Here is an 18,864-nt window from a genome sequence, read left to right as displayed (position 1 = left end):
GAACATCTGCGTCAAAAGATGGGGGTTATTTCTTTATCATCACTTAAGTTCATTCATAAAGATGTAGCAGGACAGGGGGAGCAGTTTGACAGGGGGAGTCCGTATGCATTCCTTTGCCATTGATGTCAAAGGGGGAGAGAACAGAAGAATATTGCCATCAATAACAAAGGGGGAGATTGTTGGACACGCATTGTCATTGATGTCAATATGGCAATATTCAAGGAGTAGACAGAGCCACCAGAGGAGCAGATGGAGACTAGAGGAGCAAACAGAGCTATTGGAGCCACAGAGGAAGCAGACACAGCTATCGGGAGCCATATAGCCACAGATAACACTATCGGGAGCCATCAGAGGAGAAAACACATATATATGCATGCATTTAAACACTATCGGGAGTCCATAACACTATCGACGGCAAAAACCATGCATATATGTGTTTAACACTATCGGAGGAGCAGTGGACGCGTTTAACAGCAAACAAACATGCACCGTCAGATTTCCAGCGAAAAGATCCGATGGCTACCGGGCGATAAAGATGCACGGGAGATAGCGAGCGGGGACGGCGGTAAATGGTATTGTTCGCACCGCCTTTGGAGGGTGCACGGTGAGCAATCACAATCACCGGGCGACGCGTGGCAGATGGGACAGGGCAAAAACCTCTTTATCGCGAGTTAACGCGCAGGCGCTTCGCGGGATCAGGAGGAGCGAATGTCGTCGAATTGCCTGATGAATGATCGGATGGCCAGGTTTAACTTCATGTGTTTTTTGACTGTTGTGACAGGGAATCGTACACAGACCCAATGCGGCAATGTGTTATGGTTGAATGCTATATCGCATCCGCTGTGTCGCTAGTCTCGAAGGGATGTTAAATCTGCTGATTGTGATAGAGGTATGGATCCGATGGACTTATCAAAAACAGTTTATATAATATCGCGTCCAGCAGGAGGATCGACCATCGGCGATGCCATGGGCTCGATGTATAAAGGACCCCGGAAACCTTGATTGTCGATTGCGATATATGTAGCGGACCTGATACGGAATAGATGCGAGTAAAATAACTCTTGAAGTCCGCCCTTTAGCCTTTTTGCCTGTTTTTGCTCATATTTCCTGTGTATTTACATATTTGCCTTGCACACGGTTTGAAGGGCCAAAATGCATATGATAATGGTTCTGATAGTTCAGAAGGCTAGAATCAAGCTGATTGCGATTGCGATAGGACGTGGCATGTCCGTTAAACGAAACAGTCTCGGTGGATCCCTGTTATCATTGAAAAAAAAAAGGGGCCTGGATTACAGTTTTAACACAGTGATCGTAAAGCCAAGAAGTTGAAAGGAAAGCCAGCATAGAGGAAGCCACAACGACCAAAGAGGGAAGCTGAAAGATCAAGCGAGTCAGAGGAAACGATAGCGACCGAGGAGGAAGCCAAAGAGGCGGTGGAAAGCGGAAACGAATGGACAAAGGCATGAGAATGTATAAAACAGTAAAAACAAAGAACTGTTGGTGCTGTTATTGTGGTGAAGAACCAGAGGGTGAGGTAGTAGAAGCAGCAGAGGCAAAAGAGGCAGAAAAAGCAGCGGAGGCTGTAGAGGCAGCAAAAGCAGCAGAGGCAGGAGAGTAGCAATGAGTGAACATCAACTGAATAGAGTGCAGCAGCATACTAGTGTATACCAAGATTGGGTTGGAGCCTCAGAACTGAACCGGATTGAAGTCATTGGGGGTAGGTGCTCCTAAGTGCAGAATCACTGCAAAACAGAGTTGGTTCTCTAGAGGTTGGAGCTTCACTGAAGTCCAAGTTGGAGCTTGGCAACTATTCACAATCAGATTTATACTTATATTGTATTTATTTCATTGCACTGTCTTGAGTTTTAATAAAAGCATTAATTCCAGCTGTTGATCTCTGTGTTCTGTGTATACATATACATATCTATATATGCTTTTGGCAAACACTAGAACAATTAAAAAAATAATAAGAAATATTGATTCACCCCCCCCCCCCTCAGTATTTCCAACACTGGGCACTAATGTCTGGTTCAAATATTGCATTTTCTGGGCTTGTGCAGGGGCTGGAGAGTAGAGGCTGCACAGGGATATGGATCTAGTGATTTGGGTGCAGTTTCAGCTGGGCAAGTTGCCATTTCTGGAGGATATTTTGCAGAGAATTTCTCAGTTATTTTTGCAGGTGGATTGAGCCATTTCTCAACAGTATTTCCCTTGTTGGGCACAGAGCTAGCTGGCTGGGAAATTCACTCTTTTTAGGGCCTTCTGGATCAGTGGGAATTGGCCTGAGATATTTCTGGATTTTGTTGGGTTGGGTGTGAGAAGCCTCCAACTAATTTTTCAGAATTTTTGGAGCAGATTTGAGGGCAAAAACTACAGTTCACCTCTAGCAGTCGCAGCAACATTCTTTGGGCAGAGTGAATTGCCAGATTGAGCCATTTACAGTTGGGCTTTCCACATTATTTCACCTGGGTGTTTGCATGCTTGCAGTAGCAAGCCCAGGTTCCATTTTCTATCACTGATGTACTCACATTTTCAGATTAATACTATGGCTCAGATTTTTGGCTCTATTTTCTTGTGTGTACTGATTGTGGTTGTGTATTCAGAATTTTAACTTCGCTGTAGCTGTTGCATGTATTTGATATTCACTGTTAATTCCTAATTAGGAACATTACAACATGCCCCTCAAGAGATGCACTTCTGAGTCAACGATTTCCTAAATATGTGTGCAGAAAATGTGGAGCATTTCCTCTAGAAATAATCTCATGCATCCAAACAAAACAACCATCACCACCAATTGCATGGTGCACAAAGACCAATTTGAATGATACATGTGAAGTAAACCAAGCACTACCTCAATAATAAAAACATAAGACTCAAGGAAAACCCTTGGTTGATGGGTATCCCTTTCCATGAACGTGCTATGGGGCTATCTAATGCGTAACCATGTATGCAAGACCCTCATCAAAGCTAGCGTTCCTCGAAATATCCGATCATGATGCTTAATGAACAATACTGCATCCATACCGGCTAAAAAAATGCCTCCTAACCAACATCTTTCTAAGGAAACATGCTTGGTCAGGGTCTTCAAACTGGGAGAAGGCTTTTCAGACTTGCTTTTCTTCAGATTGTTGAAAGGCTTGCCTCTACACTTTTGCATTTTAATAGAGTACATTTTCGTCACATCTGTTGTGATTGGAAAGATGGAAATCATCTATTATTCTGTTTTCCTTTGGTTTCGTTGCACATTGAAAGTATTTTATTTGACATAGTCCATGGGCATAACTATGAAAACAAGTATTTTACTAAGTCAAACTGGTTAGAATGGAGTCTGGATGAATGGCTTTTTTCTAAACATATTCCTTATTTTGTGTGATTAGTTATGCACTCACATTCTTGTCTCATTTTAAGGTGGCAGGTTGTTGTTTATTTTTTCATTTAATGGTGATCTTTTGTAAATGCAGCTAACTTGACCTGGACAAAAGCTGTGACAAGTGGTAAACCACCATCTCCACGTGATAGCCATACCTGTTCATCATGGAACAACAAAATTATAGTGGTTGGTGGTGAAGATGCATTGGGTTCGTATTTGTCTGATGTCCATGTCGTTGATGCAGGTATTCATTCTACTTCTGTATGATAGTCTGTTTATTCCTGTGGAGTCTACATGTTTTGGATGTTTTAGTTTATAGAAAGGGTTGTAGGGGGTAGATTAAAAAATTCTGGTTGTACAATGCTGAAATATTGTAGTGATGATAATCAAGTAGGAAAGGCTCCTTGTTTTAGCTTACTATTTCATTCTTTCCATAGGGCTAATATTTTAGGAATGGATGCTATTTTCCATATTCTCCATACTTACTGTATTAGCTTTTGAAAGTCATAACTATCTGTGGCAGTTACAGGCCAATCCTATGTTATCCTTTTGCTGATAATAACTATTCTGGTTTTCATGTTTCCCGAATTTAATAACTTCTAATGGAAACATTTGTTCTGTCATAACACAAGGTAGTTTTGTGGGGTTCTTGGCACTAAAGTTTCATTATACTCTGTAGGCTAACATAAATAGTTGCTGTCCATCTCTGAAAAATCTTAAAATCATGCTTTGCCGATCCTGACACCTCATTTTATTGTGCAGATACTCTTGTCTGGGAACAGATTAAAACAACTGGCCAAATTCTGACACCACGAGCAGGCCATTCTACAGTCTCTTTGGGAAAATATTTGTTTGTCTTTGGTGGTTTCACTGATGATCGCTACTTATTTGATGATTTGCATATACTAAACATAGGTAACTGTCGAGATATATATAAATGGATGTTGTACCGATTTCCTTAGTGTGGATCGTTTTGTCATTTTCTTCTGTGCTTTCATTCTGATAATCTATTTTAAGTGAAGTTGAAGCCTGTTAGAAAGCACAGGTTTGCATGCTGGAATATGATCATGTTGTAGAAGAAGAGCTGTAATGTTCACCGATTATGAAGAAGTTACCAAATGATTATGCTAGGATGTCTCTTTCTGTATTTGGAAATCCATGTGTATATATTGCATTTTTAATTAGTTCTGGTTAATTCAGTTCTTATAATTTGAAGTGTTACCTAACAAACCTGCACTTCAAGTGGTAAAGCCCCAAAAAAAAGTGCAACTTGATGGTTCCTAGGAGGGCCTTACCCATTGTCACCACAGTATTTTCCTCTCTCATTTTAGGTCAGCTCTCCGCAGGCACAAGGGTGGTTTCTCTAAGAAAATATATGAGTAAACTTTAGAATTGAGTGGATGGTGGGTTGCCAAGACCAGTGTGAATCCAAGGGTTATGAATACAAACAAAGAGGGCTCAGAATGATATGGAGAAGACGTAGTTGAGCCATACAGTAATGTGCCATGACTAGTCCAATTGGATTTTAGGTTATATGAGAGTGAGTGAGGGCTCTATAACAGCGGATGCACTATCACAACCATTGTATTAAAGCTAGAAAATGATGTGCAACTCAAATAGTGAAAGAAGAACCATAGTGTGAGACTATAACAAAAATGGACCAGGAAAGGCATCCTTCAAAAAATATTAATAAACAGCACAAGCCAAAATTCATATCTTCAATAATGATCTCATTGGATTAAATATGCAAACAACAATTCTTTTATTACAATAGATATATTCCCCATTATCCAAACTTACATCAAGGGCTAAGGAGTGTTGAGAACTTAAAATATGATGTGTTTCTCTTTGATCCACAATTTTCTCTAGTGAGCAATAATAACATATGCTTGGTAGTCTTATATCCATGATTTATTTAAAAGGATATGAGTAAAATATCCATAGCAGCTTCTCAATCGATGATTACATCCTTAACCTCCTCAACAACTTCTCCAAGGTGAACACTTTTCCTCTATAGTAGTCTATGCCTTGTGTTGAATGACATGAACCATGTAATGTCTACTTTGAATCTTCCTTCAATACATAAGACCTAGATGGATGATGAGCGTCATCTTGATGAATGGCCTCGAAGACAATGCCTTTAAGCTTAACACTATCCATCATTATACCAAAACTCTAGCGTGCTATTGTTCTAATCTAGCCATGAAAGATGAATACAAGTGTTCTTGAACGAAAATCGAACATGAGAAGTGCTTTCCAAATGGTCTTCAAGTTTTTACAAGGGTTCACCTCTCCACATGCTTGCTAACCTTAGGAGCCTATTACTCCTCATTTCCGTTGAATGGTGTTGTCATTGATGCCAACATCAGTTCTTGAACACTCTTAATATTTATCTTGATTGCATCATTTGAAGCTCCAAATCTCTAGAAGCCGTGGAAAACCCTAGACGCCCGCACTTGTTGAAGATATTGAGAATAAAGATCAATGAATTTTCCTACGTGACTATCACTAACCAATGCTCCTCGTCATATCGATTCTAATGGTATATGGTTCGTCACGAGATTCCTCACGATTTGTGAGATATGCTTAGTCAAAGTTAAAACCCCCCTTCATATGGTCAAAATCCCCTATATTAGATGATTAAGGAACTCCACATTTGGCCAAATAATTGTTTAATTCATAGAGTAAAAAATAATCTTTCATTAAACAACTTATTTAAATTCTAAAGTCAATCGTGGGCATTGTTGTGGCTTAGATTGTACAGGCACAGTGCGACAACGACTTAGATCGGGGGATGTCACTCTGATTCTCGATCTCTCCGTTCTAGCTGTCTCCCAACAACAGACTATGCAGGGTAGTCCCTATGGAATGTGAAGATGAAGGACAGGTTGACAACCAACAAGTTCGGGAGACACGATTGAATGGCCTAGCCACTTGGTTGATTTTAGCAAGTTACGAGATTATATTGAATTATTAATGAGACCAGTGCCTTATGGAGTCAGCCACTTGCTTTATATTAATTAAAGACCAAATGACCAGATGAACAACCGCTGCTTAAATGCTTAACTATCCTATATGCTATGCAAATCTCCCAACAACAGACTATGGGGGGTAGTCCCTATGGAATGTGAAGATGAAGGACAAATTGACAACCAACAAGTTTGGGAGACAAGATTGAATGGCCTAGCCACTCGGTTGATTTTAGCAAGTTACGAGATTAGATTGAATTACTAATGAGACCAGTGCCTTATGGAGTCAACCACTTGCTTTATATTAATTAAGGACCAAATGACCAGATGAACAATTGTTGCTTAAATGCTTAACTATCCCATATGTTATGCAAATCCTATGACATAGGTGAGATTCATGATCTTGGTTTATTTTAATTAAATGCCTATCTAAGTGTATCCATTGATCCTTATCTATATTGAGCCTTGTCTCTAAAGTAAGTGGTAGAGAGAAGTCAAGGTGAAGCAAGCAAGGGCTTGGTTAACGATCCCTCTTCTTGAAATCTAATGTACCCGGTGCCTCCGATGCTGCAGAGACCGTGGCTCTGACTATTGCAAGGTCACCGTTTTAAATACTAGAGAGCCTAGACTTCTCAAGCAAAGATGAAAGGGTGCTCCTATCTCTTTATCAATCAAGCTTATGCTTAGAGGTAAGTTATTAATGTAAGACTAACTCTAGGATGAGGTGCGACATATGTTGAGTGCTTCTTGAGTTAAGATTGTTTAATGACTTTAAGTACTTAGTTATGATTAGCCTTATGACAAGAGTACTTAACAATGAATTAAGAAACAATCTTATACGCCAGATATGTGCCAATTTTTACAAGTGCCAACAAGATACAAGATATATTCAAGATACAATTGCCTCAAATATTAAATAATCACAAGATATATGCTCTCAAAGAAAAGATCTAATATGCCCAAGATAAAGTTACCATCCACAAAAGATATTAACCATGAGACAATAACGACAGTGATGGCAAGGTAGAAAACTAGAGACCTTGTCCAAAATGTTATTTAGAACAATTATTCAATGACAATTTCTCAAGAAAGAGACAATAAGATTACCAATGCTCTTCAGACAATTGGAAGCTCAATAATTATTTAGGAGATATTCTGTAATGTCCATTCCTAAATTATTTTGGAACATGATTTATTTCTACATTTTGGGGGCCAATTTTGGTGAAGACGGGGCCCATTTGATTTTTGATAGAAGACTTAGGAGTTAGAGGCAAGTTAATTTTATTTAATTTTGTTTTGTTAATGATATGTGGGGACTACCCACATAAGAAATACACACTCCCTGAGCTAATGATTCGAAATGCATGAGAGGGAAGAAAGGCTCCATGAAAGTTATAAAAGGAAGGCAACACATTTCATTTGGCATTCATGGCTTATCGAATTTGATTCTATTGCACGAGTTGTTTAGCTGGGTCACTCGCTGTTCAACAAGATTTTTCCAAGTGGAGAACTAGCCCATTCTTCTAGGGACTTCGAGTGCCACCCTAAAGAGGTTCATCCATTATCATCTGGAGAAGATTTGTAGAGAGATTTCCAGCGTTTGTATTAAGTTCGCCCCAGCAGTGTGTATTTCTGGAGGACGCAGTAGTGGATCAAGTGTGGCCATTGCAACATTCTTCCGGAGGGCTATTGCTGAGAGAAATTAGGAGAAAAAGGTTCAATAGATTTGTTGGCTATTGGGTGAGTTTGAGGGCTAGAAGTGGCAGTAATATTCAGGGGTGATTTTGCAGACTCCGTGGCCAGCGTAGAAGAGAGAAACTAGGCATACATGGGAGATAATGTTTCAGCCATTGGGGCTATTGCTTGCCAGAAGAAATAAGGGAAGTATTGGTGGAGTTGATTGATACATTTTAGGAGTGTCTGGGGAGGATTTTGCTGGTGGTTTGACAAACAACGTGCTTCAAAAGCTATTGGAAAGCGTAGGGGTTTTGGGGGTAGATTTTGGAAGCTCAAAATCATGTCGAACCATTTCTGGGATTTTCTGCGTTTTTGACAAGGAGCTCGAAAATAATTTCGCAGAATTTTCTGAGCATCGGAGGTGGGAATATCAGCCATATCTTTGTAGCAGGCAATGTAGAATTGCTAGGGACTCCACAGTGCCTTTTGGGGGTTGATTTTGGGAGATCAAAATCAGGCCAAACCATTTCTGAGTTTTGCCTAAGGAGCCTAGATATAAATTTGCAGAATTTTCTGAGCACCGTAGGTGGGGTTATAATCCATATCTTTGCAGAACACATTGCAAAATTGCTGGGGACGAAGCAGTGCAACAGTTGGTTAGTTGATTGTAGCTTCGGGTTGTCATTGCTTCACCTGGGATTTGCTCCGCTTTCCTTTGAGGCAAGCCTAGGTGCATTCCTTGCATATTTTGTGCTCTTGCACCGGTTTATAATAAAGTGGCTCAGCTGCTTCCATATTTCTGATAGTTATGGGTGTTTTCTAATTGTTTTGGAATTTTTGTGGTGAAATTGTTATTTGCTTGCATACCACTGTTTTTCCTATTTTGGAACATTACAATGGTATCAAAGCATGATATTGGCCCAATTGTGGGTAACTAGTACGATCATGGAAGATTCGGGTATGTAGGCATACTAACGGGTGAAACCATAGAAAAACCCATGGCTTAAGAGAAATTCAGTGTGCAGAAATTCTGGGGTGGAATCCATAGGGACAATGAGAGGTTGGCCTAGTTGAGGAGGGTGACAGACCTAGAGGTACACAAACTGTGGGGGTGCAACCATCTACACCACGTGGGGTAAATCAACAGACTCAGGACACTAAATCTCCTCGAAAGGAGCAGACACGATAGGAATAGTTAGACAGGAATAGTTAGAGGGTGAGACTAGAAGGCACTTCTGCTGGTGGAGACCTGGCTTTAGATATGAGGTTCTTGAGGAGGAGATTGAGCATGACGCAGAGGACACGCGGGAGTGTGAGGAGAACATTGGTATACCCAGTGTGGCACAGGGGTAACCATTGTTGGAGGCCTCTTTGATAGCACCGGTTGGCACCTTGGGGGAGAGAGTATATCATACACCCATAGGGCCATCCATCGACGAGGTGCTAGGAGACACAAACATGTCCATTGTTGAGGAGGTGACATCCGTTGTTGAGGTATCCATTGATGAGGTATAGGGGGTCATGACCGATTTTTCAGGTGATAGCAGCACACATGAGGATGATGAGGTGTTGAGAGACATCACCACCCTTGATGAGGAGCCGATATGTACAAAGGCACCCAAATCTACGACAGATTTGCGGGATGACAGTCATCTACAACAACATGGAGAGAACATAGAGGGGCGTGAGCTAGTCATGGAGAGGCAGTTTGTGACTCATGTTGAGCCCACGGTGGAGGAGGACGAGCAATCTTCTTTGGGGCCAACCACTGACTTAGAGCAGATAGATGCACAAATCGTTAATAGAGTTGCAATACTTCCAGACAGTAGCTCTCTTTGGGCTTATATAGATGGGGCTTGCAACGTTTCTAGACTACCTTTACATCACAGAGAGAGAGATGCAACCCGACACATTTTATGTGTTGATGGGGATGGTGAGTTGAGGCGACATGAGCTGCGGAGGGTGCGACACTCACAGGATGGAGGGCTTGTTTTATGTGCTGGAGTATGTGCATTAGATCCCTCTCTTGGGGTTGGATGGCGAGAGATTTTGAGTTGGTACTTGGTGGAGTGGGCTAGACTCATGGAGATGGTCATAGTCTAGAGTGAAGCTCAGTGGGAGCTCTCAGACATGGAGGGTACTAGAGGCTCAGGTTGGCATTGGGATCCAGGCGGGGCTCCCTATCCGATATTAGACATGCAGGATGGCAATGGAATTGATGAGGTAGTCAATCGAGTGCCTGAGCGCATGCATTCCTTAGGGGAGTTCCAGTCAGGTGCTAGTGGCTAGGTGGTTTGTGAGCAGACTCCATTGATTTTTTTCGCATGTTGGTTGCACATGGGGGTGCAAGATGATTAGCATCTCTAGCAGACGCTGGTTGGAGGAGGTGGCATGGGTAAGCCAATAGACCAGATATTGTATGAGGACGATGTTCTTCCATTGAGATTTAGGACTCAAGGGTCACAGAGGATCGACACAACAGAGATATCCCCTTTAGTAGGAGTGGAGTTAGGGTGCTCAGGTCTTCCAAGATGGATGAGGGGACATGACGCATGTCATGGTGGGCTCACTAGCAGAGTCGCAGACACTTTAGCACATGCGGGATACCATATGTTATAGGGTGGTATGATAGTAGGCAGTGGTACACAAGATTGCGCAAAGTCAGGTCGTAGCGTCCAATGTTATATAGAGGGATGTGGCTTGATCAATGTTGCACGAAGCGGGAGCGAAGCGGAAGCGCGAAGCGGAAGCGCGGAGCGCGGAAGCGTCATTTTCCAAAAATCTAGGGAGCGAAGCGTCCGCGGAAGCGTCTGCTATATATATATATTTTTATATATTTTTTTGCATTTATACTCAAAACAAACATCCCAAATACCAAATTAATTGTAGAAGACATGAAAACATGCATATTTTTGCATAAATCAAGATAGATATGGCATCCATGATTCCATTGTAGTTACTAGTATGTACAACAATCATCTATATTCTAGCTATTACAAACATACATCATTTATAATAGCATTTATGCAATTTAAAAAGTGCTTTAGAAAATGTTTCCAGCATTTTGTGTTCAACCTCTAACAATAAAGTGCTAGAATTAAAGACTTTTTAGTATTGTAAGAATTCAAGAACATGTTAAAAAATGAGCACGAAGAACACAAAGGAATTATTTTAACAATGTTTAGATAACATTATTTTATCTAAAGTTATACATGCTTGAAATTTAGCAAATTTAGCAAAACTTTGTCCATTGTTTGGAACTATTGGAAAAACACATGCATTGATGCAAAGAAATGAAGGAAATGGTATAATTCTTTTCTGGAAATCTATCATTTTATATCCAAACGATAAAAAACGCAATAATATTAAGAGATTAAAAAACCTCAATCAATAATTTTTAGAGTCCATCATGAAGGTTTTTGGGCCATTTTGAATTTCCCGCGTGGGTTGTTTTTGATAACATGTATAAATATATGGATTTAATTAATAATTAAAAAATCTAAATATAAATGTAATTTTTATATGATTTAATTAATAATAACATAAAAATAAAAATAAAATGAAAAAACAAAAAAAAAATCGAATATCCTATATAATGTTGGAATATATATTTTTTATATGTTTAATTTTAAATTTCAATAATAAATCTTAGCTACATTAAAAGGTACATAACTATGATTATGACATGAAATTTTTTTATAATTTTTTTTATCTAAAATTGAAAATAATATTTTATAAATAATCTACTATTTGTTATTAAATTTGAAATCGGAAAACTATGAAATATATTTGGAAATTTGTATTCAAAATGCATATGGGCAACTTAAAAACATTATCATTTAATATTAAATACTGATATAAAATATTCAAATTAAAACAATAACAATAATTTTAAAACCATAATTTTTAATAATAATAATATTCTCATCACACAGGTTCAAACTAGAAACCTACGACACATTGGAATCCTTTGGATAATATATGTTGCTAAAAGTTTAAAAACAAAATTAGTCACAGTTACATAATGACACAGGGATCGACACTAACAGAAATGGAAAAGCCAGGACACGATTTCTGTTCAAGCTCACGGATTCTGTTTTGTAAACCTCTCTCAGACTGTGCTCGTGCATTCCGTTCATCTGCCAACTGCTGTTCAAATATTTTACGCATGGTCTCCTGTACCTGATCAAACACCGTATTCCATGAAACGCAATTCCAAAGTCTAAAATTTTTGTATAAAGCCTATAGCATAGTTACATTAACAGAATTGATTGGATGGAGTCTTCGTAGAAAAATCCAATACAGGTAAAGGATTTAAGTTTCAGAAACATCCCTCCCCACATCACTTTCCCTGTCCCTGCTGGATATTTTGATGGAGCAACCCCGTGCCCGAACCGTCTGCCGAATCGCGCTTCCGGGTGGCCGCAACATGGATTGGCAGGAATCGCATTTTTTGACCGGAATCGCGCCACCTCCAAAACGGATCCGCGCTTCCACTGGGGATTCCGGATCGATTCGCTCCGATCCGTGATTCTGCCTTTGGATCCTTGGGGGGGGGGGGCGATTCCTGCAACCCTGGGCCTGATGCATACAGATCCAATTATAGGGCATAGCACCCAGTGGTGTGCAGGGCTATGTAGCGAGGAGCAGTGGTTTGTAGAGGAGTGTGGAGATGCATGGTGGTATACCATAGCATGCCGGTTTACACTAAGGGGTAGGAGGAGTGATTCACATCGCATTGAGGATGTGCGGGGAGTGGTAGGTGCAGTGCATAAGGTAGGACACAAGATGGTATAAACGTAGACGGTGGTATCTAGTGGTGTACAAGGACGGGTTGCGGTGTACAGTGGCATGTCGAGGAGTGCAGTGGTACTTGGTGGTATGCATTAACACATGATGTGACACAATAGGCTCTTGTAGCGTTGCCTCTAGGGAGACTTATGGATAGGGACAATAGGTGTACCATTGGACGCGACTCACCTATGATCGAGAGGACAATTTTGAGCATCTGGGGACACCATGTTTAGTGGAGGCTGGGCCTCAAGGGGGTTATCAGCAGATCCGAGGCGGAGAGAGGGTCGTCCGTAGGATTACTCTTGAGCATTCTGGTAGACTCTTGATCATACTCTTTGGGACATTCCCACCCATCATTCTCCAGTGTTGCTTACAATTGAGAGGGTTTGGTTGTTGCCCTTTGACACTCTCCATTCAAGCAACAGGGCATGGAAGGCTCACCCTAGGCAGTTGGATGAGACACCACCTATCATGGGCAGAGAGGAAACTCTCCAGTTGAGACACTTGGTAGGTGCAGGAGTTAACGGTTACAGGCTTATGGATGGCATGGTTGATTATCGAGGTAGCATATGTTCCACCCCTACGCTCACACATGGGGAGGTGACCGAGAGGGAATTACATGGTGCTTTTTCAGCTGGACAACTCGAGGCATTAGGTGAGCATGAGGTGCGGAGGATGGTAGTCCTTGTTGGCAGGATGATGCCTAGGCTTTGGCAGTACCTGGGCACATCATTAGGAGTTGGGATACAGATCTTCCTGTGTGATTTGTTAGGCACAGAGCAGAAGGATATTCAAGACACAGGTTGTTGATGCTGGTGCCTACGTATTGGATACCTACAGGAGGCAGAGACGGGGTACAAAGGGGTCCCAACAGCTACCAACATATCACAAAGACAGGCAAAGAGGATTGGGAGTGGTTGACCTCCAGTATGGTTATGGGATCCAAGGATCTAGTGGATTGGTCGGATACTCCACTCCTTAGTGAGCATGGTCGGGTTAACAGGCAGACTGATTCATTCACAAGCAGACACATGGGTGATCACCGAAGCCCTCACCATAGGACGAGGTGGATTGTTGCTCAGGATTGGGGCTAGCCATGGAGTGATAGGTGTTGGGACTGTTGAGTCGCTTTGGCAAGATTGGCCTAGCCTCGATCATCGAATAGGATTATCGCTGAGAGTTATGGGAGAGGAGGCTCTGGCATGAGCATGCTAGGCAGTTAGTCATGAGTAGAGTGTGATGATGTCAGCAGGATAGGTTCTTTCTACGATGAGCAGGGGATTCTGGCATAACAAATCTGAGTAGTTCAGCTACCCATAGAGGTGCGCTTGTTTCTACAAGGGAGGGTCATCTAGATCTTCCATTTGATTTTAGTGATTCGTTCATGGTGTGGGGAACTTCACACTTGTGGTAGGGTGATCAACAGGAAGAGATCAGGGGAGGCCCGGGTAGACGAGGGTTCAATCCCACTAGGATTGGTTTGCATCTTCAAGAGTTTACTCTTGTAGTTCATGAGATGGACTACTCAGTAGGGAAATTTCATGGGGAGTTGGGCAAAGTCCTATACTATCATGATGCTCTACTTATTTCTAGTGTGCAGAGGGTTTCTGTTACCTCTATCTGGTTGGATAGCAAGTGGAGCAAGGTGTGCTTCACATTTATTAGGATGGCTTGGGATCCTAGTATCGAGGGATTCCTTCATGTCAGGCTAGTGCTGAGATTGGGGATGACTCAATGGTACATTTGGGACCTTGGTATTATTGGTGGTTATAGTGGTGATCAATAGTCAGAGAGGGCACTTGTTCAGGCATTGCTTAAGGACAAGCAATATTTCGCAGGGAGGATTGTAATGTCCCTTCCTAAATTATTGTGGAACATGATTTATTTCTACATTTTGGGGGCTAATTTGGGTGAAGACAGGGCCCATTTGATTTTTGATAAAAGACTTAAGAGTTAGAGGCAAGTTAATTTTATTTAATTTTGTTTTGTTAATGATATGTGGGGACCACCCACATAAGAAATACACACTCCCTAAGCTAATAATTTGAAATGCATGAGAGGGAAGAAAAAGCAGGAAGAAAGGCTCCATGAAAGTTATAGAAGGAAGGCAACATGCTTCATTTTGCATTCTTGGCTTATCGAATTTGATTCTGTTGCTCAAGATGTTTAGTCGGGTCACGTGTCGTTTAGCAAGATTTTCCGAGCGGAGAACTCTCCCTTTCTTCAGGGGACTTTGAGTGCTACCCTAGAGGTTCATCCATTATCATCCAGAGGAGATTTGTAGAGAGATTTACAACATTTGTATTCAGTTCGCCCCAACAATGCATATTTCTAGAGGACACAATAGTGGATCTAGTGTGGCCATTGCAACATTATTCCGGAGGGCTATTGCCGGGAGAAAGTAGGTGAAAAGGGTTCAATAGATTTGTTGGCTAGTGGGTGAGTTTGATGGCTAGAAGTGGGAGCAATATTCATGAGTGATTTTGCAGACTCTGTGGCCAACGCAGAAGAGAGAAATTGAGCATACGTGGGAGATAGAGTTTCAACCATTGGGGCTATTGCTTGCCGGAAGAAAGAAGGGAAGTATTGGTGGAGTTTATTGCTACATTTCAGGAGTGTCTTGGGAGGATTTTGTTAGTTTTTTGACAGACAGCGTGCTTCAATAACTATTAGAAAGCGTAGTGCTTTTGGCGGTCTATTTTGGAAGTTTAAAACTAGGGAAAACCATTTCTGGGTTTTTTACAAGGAGCTCAAAAATAATTTTTGCAGAATTTTCTGAGCATCAAAAGTGGGGTTTTTCAGCCATATATTTGCAGCAGACAGTGTAGAATTGTTGGGGACTCCATAGTGCTTTTTGGGGATCGATTTTGGGAGGTCAAAATCAGGCCAAACCATTTTTGGGTTTTGCCTGAGGAGCATAGATATAAATTTGCAAAATTTTCTGAGCATCGAAGGTGGGGTTTTCATCCATTTGTTCGCAGAAAACAGTACAGAACTGCTGGGGACTGCGCAGTGAAGTTGTTGGTCAATTGATTGTAGCTCCAGGCTGTCATTGCTTCACCTGGGGTTTGCTTTGCTTGCCATTTGAGGCAAGCCCAGGTGCATTCCTTCCATATTTTGTACTCTTGCACCATTTTATAATAAAGTGGCTCAACTGCTTCCACATTTCTAATAGTTATGGGTGTTTTCTGATTGTTTTGAATTTCTGTGGTGAAAATTGTTATTTGCTTGCATACCACTGTTTTTCCTATTTTGGAACATTACAATGGTATTAGAGCATGATCTTGGCCCAGTTGTGGGTAACCAATAAGATCATGGAAGATTCGCATATGTAGGCATAGTAACGGGTGAAACCATAAGACAAACCCATGGCTCAAGAGAAATTCAGTGTGCAGAAATTCTGGGGTGGAATCCATTGGGACAATGAGAGGTTGGCCCAATTGAGGAGGGTGATTGTTAGGTCCCTATACTACTAGTGTAACCCCTTATTTTTATTAGTACAACCCCCTTATTATATTGTTGTGCCCATGTAGTCCCCATATTGTTATTATTGTGCCCCATAGAAGCCCACTATTGTTATTACTGTGCCCCATAGAAGCCCACTATTGTTATTATTGTGCCCTTACGTTATTACTGTTATGTCGGCTTTGATTATATTATGATCCCTTAGACTTTTATATATACAAGGTGGTCTTGTCATTTGTATCATCGAAGAATTGCTCATTTGTGTAATGTATAGGAGGTTGCCCCCTCGAAGAGGCTGATTTATAAGGCGTTGATCTATCTTTCTATCTTTTTGTGAGATGGTTTCATAACATTTGGTATCAGAGCTTTGGATTCTAGGGTTTCGCTGCTCCAAACAGGTCATCGTGGAATTTTCGCTATAACTTTTTCGCTACGAAGTTTCAGAAGGTAAAAAAGAACCCGTTTGATACGAGAGCGGTCTGAACCTCAGGTCCAAATTTCAGATCTTGTCTTGCTATATTTTCGGAGATATGGTCTGAGGAAGTTAGGGTTTTTGCAAGCTCCAGAATTTCATTTCAAACAGGTCATCATGGGATTTTCGCTATAATATTTTTTCTTAAAAGGTTCAGACTTTGACATTAAAACCCATTTGAGACGAAATGTTGGTGAAGCTCGGGTCTGAATCTTAGATCTTTTCTCGCTATATTTTCGGAGATATAATCTGAGGAAGTTAGGGTTTTTGCAGACTCCCGAATTACATTTTAAACATGTGACCTTGGGAAAATCGTCACAACTTTCTCTCTGAGCAACAAATTGAAATTCGTAAGAAGTTACAGAAAGAGGACAGATTGTAGTTTTCTGTGTATAGTTTTCAGATTCGAAGGTCGAAACAATGACACGTGGCACGTCGTACAAGTTCGCTCTACTGAAACATTATATAATCAGGTCATCTTAGGAGATTGGACATAACTCTTTCTTGGAGAATCAAATTCTGATCAGACTTGCGGGGTTAGAAAGAGGACTTAGAGGGCTACTGTAGGACGCAATTTCAGAACTTGGAGATCTGAAATTACAGAGTTACAGCTATTTCAAGATCAAGCTCCTAAAATCAAGAAAAGGCGATATGAGGAAGTTTGATGGCAAGAATTTGGTAAATTGGATACTACAGATGGAGCAATATTTTGATCTACATGAGGTTCAACTGTTACAAAAGGTACATATTGCATCTTTATATTTAGAACCAAATCAATTTTTATGGTATAAATGGCTTTGTTTTCGTAAAGCACTTGTCACTTGGTCAATTTTCACAGAAGAAATGATAGCACATTATGAGGATACAAAGAGTAACATCTTCTTTATCCAATTGATAAATGTCAAACAAAAGGGTTCAATGGCAGAGCACATTGAGGAGTTTCAAAAATTGAATATAAGGGTAAATGATATTCTAGAGAAGCAAAGGGTTGATGTCTTCATAGGGAATTTAAAGGATAACATTCAACATGAGGTTCGTCTTTGGGAACTTGATTCATTAGAGAAGGCATTCAGGTTGACAAGAAAAATTGATAATGAAATTATGGAAACAAGGAATCCCACCCTCACAACTATAATTATGGAAGTGTTATTTCTCCTAGCCTTCCACAACCTACAAGGTTTACTGGACAACAATTGGAAAAAAAGAAGAGAAAACGAGCTTTGTTACAATTGTGATAGCAAATACACTAAAGGTCATAAGTGTGCCGAGAAGAAATTATTTTACATAGATTATGAAGAGGAGGAATAAAAGGATCAAGAAACATCAAAAGAAGAGGATATACACCAGGAACCAACCTCAAAGAAAGAAGAAATGAATCCGACCATATCTTGTAAAGCATTGGCAAGAATTACCACTCCTCAAACTCGCAAGATAGAAGGACATATCAAGAAGAAAAAGGTTCAAGAAGTGAAAGATCACATCGAGAAAGAAGAAATGAATCCGACCATATCTTGTAATGCATTGGCTGGAATTACCACTCCTCAAACTATCAAGATAGAAGGACATATCAAGAAGAAAAATGTTCAAGAAGTGAAAGATCACATCAAGCATCAAGAAATGAATCCAATCATATCTTGTAATGCATTGGAAGAAATTACGACTCCTCAAACTCTCAAGATAGAAGGACATATCAAGAAGAAAAAGATTCAAGCAGTGAAAGATCACATCGAACATCAACAAGTTCTCCAACTTTTAAAGGATAACACCACTTTGGTGCAGAATCGAATGAAACAACGAGCAGATCAACATCGCAGTGAAAGAAGTTTTGTTGTAGGCGACTGGGTATTTTTACGGCTACATCTCAAGCAAGCTATTTATGAGAAGGAAATGTTGGCAATACTACGTGCACTTAAGAAATGGTGATCTTACCTAATGGGAAGACACTTCAAGGTAAAAATGGATCATGATAGTCTTAAATAATTTTTAGAACAAAGATTATCTTTAGAAGAACAAAAAAAATGGGTCACAAATATGTTGGGCTATGACTTTGAAATCATCTACAAAAAAGGGAAGCAAAATGTTGTTGCAGATGCACTCTCAAGAAAGGATGAGGATGT

General features: G+C 40.5%; 1 protein-coding gene across 1 annotated transcript in view; it reads left to right on the top strand.

The window, feature by feature from the left end:
• Positions 1–18,864, top strand: part of LOC149228727 (protein GLUTELIN PRECURSOR ACCUMULATION 3-like) — a 332,287-nt gene that overhangs the window by 95,992 nt on the left and 217,431 nt on the right. The window contains exons 5-6 of the mRNA XM_089375723.1: positions 3,462–3,614; positions 4,133–4,285. Of these exons, the coding sequence (XP_089231849.1) occupies positions 3,462–3,614; positions 4,133–4,285 (306 nt within the window). The remainder of the gene's footprint in view (positions 1–3,461; positions 3,615–4,132; positions 4,286–18,864) is intronic.

Source organism: Pinus tabuliformis, chromosome J (genome assembly GCF_031772625.1).
Source record: "Pinus tabuliformis cultivar Carrire ecotype Pingquan chromosome J, CPIR1, whole genome shotgun sequence".
In the NCBI taxonomy this organism is placed as follows: Eukaryota; Viridiplantae; Streptophyta; class Pinopsida; order Pinales; family Pinaceae; genus Pinus; species Pinus tabuliformis.
Note: the sequence above shows the minus strand (reverse complement) of the source record. Positions and strands in the feature narration are given on the sequence as shown.